General features: G+C 42.7%; 1 protein-coding gene across 1 annotated transcript in view; it reads left to right on the top strand.

The window, feature by feature from the left end:
* The first annotated feature begins 478 nt into the window (after positions 1-478).
* Positions 479-11,912, top strand: part of STMN2 (stathmin 2) — a 31,862-nt gene continuing 20,428 nt past the window's right edge. Inside the window, exon 1 of the mRNA XM_081014038.1 lies at positions 479-722. Within this exon, the coding sequence (XP_080870164.1) occupies positions 704-722 (19 nt within the window). The 5' untranslated portion in view covers positions 479-703. The remainder of the gene's footprint in view (positions 723-11,912) is intronic.

The raw sequence follows: 11,912 nt of genomic DNA, 5'->3' as shown, positions 1-11,912 counted from the left end.
TAACAAGAAGAGTTTATAAGAGCAAACCAAAACACATTAAAAAGCAGTGAACTATTGGTGTTAACAATACACTCACAATGAAATCCTATGCATGTCTACTCAGAGGTAGGTCTCCCTTACCTCCATAGGCCTTACTCACAGGATAATGTACATAGGATTACAGCCAATATATATATATAATTCCACTGCATGGGCACAAAATCAGCTGTAATACTAGGTAATTTTTGTTTCATGTTCTCCCCTGCTTCCTCCTATTAGTACCATAAAACGTGTTAAAGTGCATTTGTGCATGTTTTACAGGTAGCAACAGCCAGAGATTTCAAGACCAATAGGCTTTTCATGTAAGACATTAAACATTTGACATGGAATGTACCACTGAAAGGAAAGCGAAAGGGGGGTAGCAGCATTCAAGAGCCAATTTCCATTTCAAACTGCATTCTGGCACTTTATACTCCATCACCATTGGCAGATCAATATTTAATGCCTGGAGATTCTAGCTCTGCAGGAGTCATGTCAGGGGACCTCTCGAGCCAATCTGCTTGGATAGAGGAGTGATAATTATTCATGGGCTCCTGCCTCTTGCTCTTTCTTTTGCACAGCCCCACTCTGCTGACTCAGTGCCTTAGTCTTCTCTCTCTCTCCCTCCACTGCTGTAGCTGGACCTCTTTGCCTTCACAACCTCTGAGCGTCTGTACACCTCACAATGGCTAAAACTGCAATGGGTAAGGAAATAGTACCATCTCTTTTGTCTTCATCCTGTATGATAGCTGCTCTATTCTAGAAACCTGCTGTCCGTGGTGCTGACGGAGCGCTGATAATACTAATAATCAAAAATATTGTTTTTATTTCTATTATTCTCCTTGGGTTGTTGTTATTTTTGGGGAGTTTTACAGCCAAAACCTGGAAGCAGCTGGGAATTTGAGGGATCGTTATAAGTCTCTGGTTTACTTTTAAAAAGAAAAATTCGCTTCGATTGTTTTACACCCCTAGCCACAAATCAGTTCATCCGGAGTATTAACAGTGCAATCCGAATGCAATCCTAGCGGTCTTCTTTAGTGTTTTGGGTCAGGTAAACCCGAAGCTCCATTTCCAGAGCACTTTTCTGGGACTGGCGTGTGGCAAAAAGGAACAAGTTATTCTGTGTTTTATGCGGAGTTGTTGCCAGCCTCCAAAAATCACGCCCTGCTCATCGCCTGATGTTTGCAACCGGAGGGGGTGCGAGTTTAGGAGAATACACTGGGGGAAACTGACCAGTCCTTTTCGACTTGAAATTGGTCAGTCTTTTTGAATTAGATGGAGACGGCATTAGATCCAACTATCTTTATTGCGTGAAGAGGAAATGAAGAAGGGGTTTAAGAATTAGGTTGCGCTGCCTTTGTGCTAAAGATGGACGGGTGGTGTGTTTTTCCCCCTCCCTTTTATCCCCTTGTAGGGTGGGGATTTAGGATTGCGGTCGCCTTGGCTTTCTTTGTGTAAGGCTGTCATGCAGCCGTTGCTCCGGGCGTTCCCGGCGAGAGCGCACCTGCAGAGAGAGCGACGCCACAGACTCCAGCAGCCCGACACAATGCAGAGCGACCCCACCCATATCGTTGTTGGTGCTGCTGCTGCTGCTGCTGCCTAGTCACAGGCGCACTGGGGAATCCTCCCCCTCCCCTGCTTTTTTCTCTCCCACCCACTCCCAACGCTCAGCTAGCAAGGAAGAAAAAAGAAGGGGCTGGAGGACAGGAAAGAAAAGGCACTTCACCCATTCCAAATTGCAGCTATTGCTTATCAGCATCGGTTTTCCGCTCCCTTCCAGTTGTTTGTTTCTGCAGCAACCTCTCCGATCCCCTTGATCTCTAGAGGCTGGTTCTTTTAGTAGCCAGATTGTGGGGGGAGAGGGGAAAAAGTAGGTCACTGGATTACAAACCTCTACCTCTTCCTTCTCCCCACCCCGCCAGAATTGCCCCACCTGCTGTAATGCCTCCAGCGACCTTGTTTTTATTTGGTCTCGTTGAAAGCAGAAGCAAATCCCCCTCTCCACGCACACACATGTAGACTCAGCAGCCCCCCAGCCACACCCCTGCACCGCACCCAACCTCCCTCCGCATCTGAAAAGAGGTTCATTGCAGTGCTAACCGAGAGCTCTCCAGCAGTCAGGGCTGCAGGTCGGGGAAGAAAGATCATAGCTAGCTGTGTTTTCGGAATTTATACCAAGAAAGGTTATTGTTGAAGTCAGTAAAATCTAATGGTTTATTTATTTAGCATCGTTTGGAAGAGAGCCACGGGCTTTCCTGTCCTCTTGCCCCTCTGATCCCTCTTTCCTTCTCCCCTTCTCTCGCTTTCTCTGACTTTTTCGTCTCCATCCCAAAACTGAGTCTGCAATAAAACTGCTTTATAGTGGAGAAAACAGATATTGCAGTGAAGGGCGCGGTGGGTACTGGGGAAGTGAAGGGAGACGGCTTGGCGACCAGCATCACACATCTTGAAATGGCTTTTTAAAATATCCAATTCTTTTCTCCACCTTTTGCAAAAAATGAAACCAATATATTATAAGGGGGTGCCGATTTCCCCCCTAAAAAAATAGCAACTGACACACAGGCAACTTGGGGAGAGATCATATTTCTTTTTTTCCCTTCCCCCTGGTCCTCCCTCTTGCAAACAAAAGCCTTGTCACCTAAGGAATCTTGCTCATTTGCTGCACTCTCACTTGTCCAAAATTAATACGGATGCTCACTGAGCCCCACTCCTTAAAGGCTGCTTTCTTTTGGCTTCGAGGTGCTCAGTGCTGCAGGAAGCCACTCCAGCCCCCTGGCAGAGGGCTTTGTTATTCCTGAGGGAAGGGCATGAGACAGCTGTTTATGCCAATGCAGCCAGACAGGAGTCTGGCCTCATCCCTTCCCACTCCTCCCCAATGCTGCAATCGGGTAATCAGTATTGATAATTTGTAGTCAGTCAGAGACTGGCCACTGCAGAAGGCCCCTGTTCAGAATTCCATCGCCACAGCCAGAAAGGGATCTTCAGGGTTTGGCAAAGGAGGATTTCATGAATCCAATGCAGGTGAGATGGTGGCAGTCACTAGCGGCTGCCGATTAACCCTGATGATTAATAGACCCTTCCTAGTCACTCCACTATTCAGGCCTGCCTTACTTACTTACCGAGGGTATTGTCTGCTAGCATAAATAAATGCAGTGCCTTACTCTTAAAACTCCCTCATGAGTAACTGCATTACCGCATAGACAATAACATCTTCATTTTCAGTTTTTTAAAAAAACTAAAAATGGTACTGAAGTCATGGAATCATACAGCTGAAAGAGACCTCTGAGATCATCCTGCCAATACAGAGATTCATTGCTAAAGCATCCTTGAAAGGAACACAGGCACTAGGAAGCTGTCTTAGACTGAGTTAGACCATTGGTCCATCTAATTCTGCATTGTCTACCCTGACGGGCTGTGGTTCTCAAGGTTTTCAAACAGGGTTCTCTCCCAGCCCTACCTTGAGATGTCAGGAATTGTACACAAGACCTTCTGCATGCAAAGGAGATGGTCTACCAGTGAGCTGCAGCTCTCCCCCCAAAATATTTTGAATATTAGAACATGGGAACAGAGGAAGCTGTCTTATACTGAGTCCATTGGTCCATTAGACTCAGTATTGTCTACACTGACAAGCCTGGTTTCAGACAAGGGTCTTTCCCAGGCCCACCTAGAGATGCCTGGGATTGAATGTGGAACCTTCTGCATGGGGAGCAGATGTTCCACCACTGAGCCATGTCCCAAGGTGGCTGTCCAGCCTCTTCTTCAAAACCTTCGATGAAGGAGAGTCCACCACCTCCTGAGACAGTCTGTTCTGTTGCCAAACAGCTCAAACCATCAGGAGGCTCTTCCTGACGCTTAGTCTAAATCCTTTCTCTTGTAATTTGGACCCACTGGTTCAGGCCCCACCCTGGGGAGCAACAGAAAACGTATTTGCTCCATTGTCTCTGTGGCAGCCCTTCGAATATTTGAAGATGGCTTTTGCATCTCCTCTAAATATCCCTAGTGAAAAACTGCTTATGCAAAATTATTTTCAGTTGTTTACACATGCAAATTTGAAATAATGTTTTGGTAGCTAAAATATAATCCATCTGTTCCCCCTCCCACTGCGTATGGTTGTCATCTTCTTTCCTCACTGAGGCTGTTTGCCTTTTCTCAAAAAAAAAATGCAGTGATGGGAAAGCTGTATCTGTTGAACTTAAGCCTGTAACAGCACCCGAGTTCTGGGGAGGGGGGTGACTCCTATATCAGTTGCAAAATTCTCTGATTAATGTCCTAGGGTAGGGAAGTAGAGTTGCTATTCCAGAGGGAACGCAGATATTCAGTCCTCATCTCAGTGTGGGAGAGAAACACTTGGTTCTAATTAAGCTGGAAGGCTGTCAATTATTTTTAAGACAAATAATTGCACTGCGGGACATATACTTCCATGGAAAATGGATCAATGAATAGATGAAGAACTAGACACTGATTTGACAATAGATGTATAGCATTATTTAATGGTTTAGGCTGACTTTCCATCATACATGGGCCCTGACATCAAGATACCAGCTTTCCAAGAACTGCATAAATTCTGCTCATTTCAGCTCAGCACAGAGGTCCAGTTACTGATTTTCAAAGAAATGTGCCAAGGGCAGATGTTCAGACCTAGAAGTCCGACTCCTACTAAAATATAGGTTAGAGTGAGCAATGGGTGTTTAGTTGGGAAGTTAAGAAACCTGTACATGTCAGAGGAATTCTCTTTCTATGTGAAATTACAATAAGGGGGCAGCTTGCTGGAATAAGCCCATCTAGTCTGGCATTCTGTAAATGCCTGCAAAACAGGGTGATGGAATGTGTGGCCCTCCAGATGTTGCTGGACTACAAGTCTCATTATTCTGACGACTGGCCATGCTGGCTGGGACTGATGGGAGTTTTGAGTTCAAAAATGTGATCTGGAGGATGGCTACTCCTACTGTAAAATCTTACCAGGAAGAGTTGGTGATGGCTATAACCAACTTTTTGTCCCACCATCAGTTGTTACTAAGCCTGTGAGCATGAAGGCTACAGTTAGCCAACAATTGAGCTGGTTTACTTCCAGTTAAAAAGGAACGCGGGTAGCGCTGTGGGTAAAACCTCAGTGCCTAGGACTTGCCGATCATATGGTCGGCGGTTCGAATCCCCGCGGCGGGGTGAGCTCCCGTTGTTCAGTCCCAGCTCCTGCCCACCTAGCAGTTTGAAAGCACGTCAAACTGCAAGTAGATAAGTAGGGACCGCTTTATAGCGGGAAGGTAAACGGCGTTTCCGTGTGCTGCGCTGGTGCTGGCTCGCCAGCTGCAGCTTCGTCACACTGGCCACGTGACCCAGAAGTGTCTTCGGACGGCGCCGGCTCACGGCCTCTAGAGCGAGATGAGCACGCAACCCTAGAGTCAGACACGACTGGCCCGTACAGGCAGGGGTACCTTTACCTTTACCTTTACTTCCAGTTAAATTGCACTTAGGGCTAAGGTGCTTACTGTTAATAATGAGCAAATACTCGTACTGAGGAAGGAGCCTTAAAAGTGGTGGCCCCTTTCTTAGAAAAGTTCACTATCTGCCATCTTGAGACCAGCTAAGCCATTCCTGTTCAATGCACCTTTTATTCTACCATTGAAGCTGGTTGTGATCTTCAATTTGTTAAATTACAGTGTTTTCATATCTCATTTTTATTATGTATTGCACTTATATTTTATGTATTTTTAAAGCCATTGGAAGTTGCCCAATTTTAAGATAAAGGGGGATGTAAAATGTTTAAGTACAAACATGTATAGTTCCCTGTTTTCTAGGAATATTGATGCATATCTGTAGGGGTTTTCTGCGTCTCCCATGACAATTTGTTGCTGCTTTGGTTATGTTTTTCCTGTCAAAACCTAACTATATCATTTCTTTGAAAACTGCCACAGCTTTCATTCTAAATACATCAAGAACAGCCAAATTTAAGCACTTTTTTAGTGCCACTGATTTAAACGGGAGAGAGATTTAAGCACATACATAACACTCACACTGAAATCAATGGAACTTAAAAGAGCTAAATTCTGGCAGGAGCATGTTCATTGCTTTCCAGTCTAAAAGCTTCACTAGGTTATGGCACATGATGCTAGACAACCACATGCTTAAGTGCCTAGACAGATACAGGCTAATGGATTGTGTCTCATCTACCAGCATCATTAATGTGAATTTATTAGAATATTGGGTTTAATGTGGGGAAATGTCTTAGGTCATAACCCTCAAACCATATCTTCAGCACTTCAGCTTTATTTCATGGTTTGATTTCTAAATCATAGCCGGTTTAACAAAAATGTGCTGATAACTATAATTAATGTGTTGCTTGCACAAAATAGTAGGGCAGAATTTGGCCTAAAATGGAACAAGAATGCTATTATTTTTCTCAGAATGTCCACTGTTCTTTGGTATTAATGCTTATATTGTTCAACTTGATTTTTAAAGACTAGTAACTCAGTCTTCAGAAAGTGTCAAGGAGTTCCTGTTGCCAAATTTATAGGAAGCTGCTCTCTTGATAAAAACATAAGAAAATAATGATCCAAAGCCAGTACACACTTCTGAATATAATTGTCTATATAATTAATAAAACAACAACAACATGTATAACTGAGGATTAGAGAGTATGTATAGTCCTAAAATCTCTATTGGCTTATTGTGGTCTCTGGAATCCAGAAGCTGTGTCATATGGCAAGGCCAGAGAAGTCTCAGATATCTAGTTGTTACTGGTTTCCAGACATTGTTTTTCCAGCTTAATACAATTCTGTACTAAAATTTGAAATTGGTTTCTGTCTGAGTTATTAGCAGTTGCAAGTTGGGTTTGTAATGTTCCCTTACTATTTACATCAAGGTTGGGGAACCTGTGGCCCTACTAATGTTGCTGAACAACAGCTCCCATCATCCCTAGCCAGATGTTGTGGGACATCAGCTTCCATGAGCCCCAGCCAGCATAGCCCATAGTTTGGGATGGTGGAGTCTAACAACATATGATGTACACATTCCGGGGGGATCTTCCTCTGTGGAGCTCAGATATTGGAAATGAGCTTGACTGTGGGGGAAAAGCACATTGAGAGAGGGGTTGTAGAAAGGTAGGTGGCAGTCAGAGTGAGGCTCCTACATTCCTTACCCAAGGAGATGTTTTGCTGTTAAAAATCATATCTACACAGCCATATTATTTTTCTAAATAAATTAAAAAATTGTTCAACAGCACCTTAGAGACCAACTAAATTTGTTCTGGGTATAAGCTTTCGTGTGCATGCACATTTCTTCATGCACATGAAAGCTTATACCCAGAACAAATTTAGTTGGTCTCTAAGGTGCTGTTGAACAATTTTTTAATTTATTTCAACTGTGTCAGAACAACACAGCTACCTACCTGAATATTATTTTTCTGTGCAACTGGGACATGGGTCTGGTGTCATAACATCTGAAGGGAGCCATAATGGCAGGCCCATAGACACCCAATAATTTTGTGGCAAAAAGTAGGAATTTGAACCAGAGTCCTACACTCTGTACACTACCCTAGCAGTGGCACACTAGGTCACCATCCATTTGATTATTTTTCTCCAAAATAAATTCTTCAAAGGTTCTAGCTAATGAAACAAAAGCAGTCTGCCTCTATATAAAATCAAACCCATCCAAAAAAAAAAAATACATTTATAATATAACTATAAAACAAATTTCAGTAGTCGTATTTATTAAATTTGCTAGTCACTTTATCTTACCCAAGGCAACCCAAAGCAACTTACAACAGCAATAACAGTAATAAGCGAAGGGTTCAACATTCCTCACTATAACTCAGACTTCCATTCTTTGCATGTGATTGGGGCAGACAGATGATTAAAGACACAGGTCTGTGACTATTCTTTTGGACCACATATATCCCATAGGAATTATGTCAAACAAAAGCAAACTGGCAACAAATTAGTGAGGATGTTGGAATGGCCCATGCTGAAATCTGGAGACAGGCTGATTTGATCTGTGAAGCCAAATATATTCTTGTTGTTGACTTTACCCAAAATGGCATCCAAGTTCTTTAGAAACACTACACTGAAAAGTTATGTATTCAAGGAAGAAAATATTTAGGCATCATAATACAATGTCCACAATCATAATCACAACCACATGTGGTCTTCCATGTGTTGTTGGACTACACAGGATAGTGGCCCCTAATCAACATTAAATGGTAGCAGCTGTCCAGAGTTTCACACAAGTCTTTCTTTCTGTTGGTCAATGGCCCAAGGGGCACCTCTGAAATTACAGATCAGGTCAACTAGCAGTTGGACTGATCTACACTTTCAAAGCTCTTCTCCCATGGTTGCCATATCTCTTGCTCTCCTCCCTGCACCCCTCCTGCCCACCTCTGCTAGAAAGAGCTATGGCAGGCCACATCAGGCCCATGGCCTAGAGGTCATAGATAATGGAACATAAAATATGAACAAGCATACTTGATCTTTAAAGCCCTAACCCTGTGGAACGCCCTCCCATCAGATGTCAAGGCAATAAACAACTATCTGACTTTTAGAAGACATCTGAAGGCAGCCTTGTTTAGGGAAGTGTTTAATGTTTTATGTTTTATTATGTTTTATAATGCTTTTAATTCTGTTGGGAGCCGCCCAGGGTGGCTGGCGAAACCCAGCTAGATGGGCAGGGGTATAAATAATAAATGTAGTAGTAGTAGTAATAATAATAATAATAATAATAATAATAGGCAACAATACCTATACCAAAGCACCTGCATTTCTCAAAATATGCAAAACCTCTGAATACAGTTGAGTGTGGGTATGAGTGTGCATACTGTGGAAAGCAAAATGTCTTATTGTATCACTTCCAACTCTGAAAGCAGTTAACGCCCATCTCCAGACACTACTTTAGAGCCAAGTCACATAGTTCTACTTACACAAGCTTAATGTTAAACACTCTCACTTTATACACTGTGCATGTAAGGGCTAGTATACCCATTTCTGCCTTGCCACTTCAGGCTGAACTATGGACCTTTCTGAAGAACCATATTTTGCCTCATGTAGAATTATGATGATAAGCCTTTATATCCTGCTCACATGACAGCCTGAAGTATATGCATGTTTCTAAGCCAGCCATTTTCAAAGCTGATAAGAATTTTTTTTGTTAGGATATCCTAGGGCAATCCGAAAACAGAACCAGGATTTATTTTAATTTCACCCTGTGCCAATTCGTACATTTGATATTGATTGTGCAGCTGTGTCAGAACACAATAGAATTTGTGGGAGCAGAAAAGTGACATTAATAATTACTATTTTGAGTTTTGGAATAATATTTTCATGCAATATACTGAAAATGACATTTGAAGATTATGTCATATTATGAGGATTATTTTCTTAAAAATAAGTTGTCGTTGCACCCCCACAATAAGTTGAATAAGTAGCTCTTTCAGTCATCTGGTTTTTTAATGGCACTATTAAATACAAGTATATTTTTACTTGATCTATTCAGTTTAATTTGCAAAGACTGCTTTTAAAGGTTGTATTCCAATTAACCATAACTAAAACGGATTTCTGAGATAATTGTCATGAGAAGAACAAAACTAAAAGCAGAAATTTGCTAGGAACATATCAAAGACTTTAATGTGACTCAGATAAAAATGGCAGTGCTGTCCATGCCACACACCCAATTTCAGTAACTGTATATATAACAATTATCAATTGTAGTGTAAGTTTCCTTTTTTATCTAAAACACTCACATATATATTGTAACTGTCCTGAAGTCTTTCAGTTAGGATGAGGGCTTGAGATGGATGAATCTGACAAAGCACTATTTAAACTTTAGGCTGCGTTAACAGGGTGATCCTATATTCTCAGAAGTAAGGCCCACTTAATTAAATGTGACTAACTAGCCTATGGGACGCGGGTGGCACTGTGGGTAAAAACCTCAGTGCCTAGGACTTGCCGATCGTATGGTCGGCGGTTCGAATCCCCGCAGTGGGGTGAGCTCCCGTCTTTCGGTCCCAGCTTCTGCCCACCGAGCAGTTCGAAAGCACCCCTAAGTGCAAGTAGATAAATAGGTACCGCTTTATAGCAGGAAGGTAAACGGCGTTTCCGTGTGCTGCGCTGGTGCTGGCTCGCCAGAGCAGCTTCGTCACACTGGCCACGTGACCCGGAAGTGTCTTCGGACAGCGCTGGCTCCCGGCCTCTTAAGTGAGATGAGCGCACAACCCTAGAGTTGGACACGACTGGCCCGTACGGGCAGGGGTACCTTTACCTTTAACTAGCCTATGTGTATCTACTGAGAAGGAAATATCATTAAATTCAGTGGGACATACTCCAGTGGAAAGGCTGCATTAGATTGCTCCCTATGCCTGCTAAGATATTTTCTTCTCCTGCTTCCCTTCCTGTTGGTGTTGCTTCATTCTGTACCTTTCTTTTCTGCTCCTGGTGGTAATCAACCACTGTTTCCTTTGTCTATTAAGGCAAATGGGGCACTTCCCCACCAGTCTGCCCTCAGCCAAATCCTACCTGCCTATCTTCTTGCTTACTACCAATTGGGGAGTTGGGGCGTGGGACAGCCTATCCATTTCTTCCTCCTTGCTGTTGTAGAACTCAGCAGGGATTAGGATGGAGGAAAAGTTAGTTGGCTGTGCCTTGTCATTGTCTCTGGCTCCACCTTCTCTGGGGCTCCTTGCCTTCTGCCTTACATGTTTTGTTTTGTTTATTCATTAAATGTGTACGCTGCCCTCCATCCACAGTTCTCAGGGTGGTTCACAACATAAAAACACAATATAAAAGCACAAAATACATGATAAAAAATAAGAACAAAAAAACCACAAACCAATAATCACCGCTCTCTACCACCCATACCTAATGGGCTCCAGCTACCAACAAATACCACTACAGTTTTGAAACATGGTGCCCAGTGCCCTGCTTACCACTTACCACTTTATTTATTGAAAAACATTTTACAAGTTCTTTTGAAGAGCTCAAGGCAACTTCTACCAAAGACAAAGTTATTGTCCAGACACTAATAGCAATAACAAAGGATACCTCAACATCGCCCCCCAAACCCCCCACTAAAAATTCATTACAGTACAGTGTACACATAACTGTAACCAAGAAACATCAGCAACAAGAGAAGACGACGTTTCTTTACATGCTTTATCTCAGAGGTGGCAAAAAAAAAATATGCAAGACAAAGTCAAAGCATTAGACATGCCCATTCTAGTATGGTCCTCGTGTATCTGCCTAAGGATCTGTGCTACATGTAGCATCCATGCTACCAGAATGGACCTCCATCTTCTAGGGGTCACCAGCCTTTTGGGGCAAGTGAGCACATTTGGAGCAGGGGCCATGGGTGTCAGTCACAAAATGGCTGCTATGCGGTGTCTGGCATAACACAAAATGGCTGCCACATCTAAAAGAGCAGACAAAGAGACAGAAACACAAAAGGATACAGGCATGCCTCCCCTATGTCATGCACTGTGGATTTTTGAGGGGATATTTACTGAGGCCTTTTGTAACGGCCATAGGACATACTTGTAAATGCAGTAACTCCTTTCAATTTTTTACACTTCTCATGAGTGAGCATGTGAAGGATCATTACAAAACATGCAAGCTAGGACTTGGTATTCATATTACTATGGCATTCACAAAATATATTGTGCCTCCAGTAAATCACTAAAACAAATTAACCAGGTGAATAGAGGCTGTTAGTAGTAGCAGCAGCAGGAGATATGCAAGACTAATAAACATCCAAAGCAGCAACTCAAATATGTGGGTACCCCAACTGAACAATCAACCAAATAGCCCTAATTTTAAGAAGCATTTAAAAATAGGTATCCAAAAATGTTTGCTTCATACAAAAGCAGTTCTGGTTCTTCATTCACATTCTCTACAACACTATATCTCTATAGCATC

This window comes from Podarcis pityusensis (genome assembly GCF_964106645.2).
Source record: "Podarcis pityusensis genome assembly, chromosome: 7".
Taxonomy (NCBI): Eukaryota; Metazoa; Chordata; class Lepidosauria; order Squamata; family Lacertidae; genus Podarcis; species Podarcis pityusensis.
Note: the sequence above shows the minus strand (reverse complement) of the source record. Positions and strands in the feature narration are given on the sequence as shown.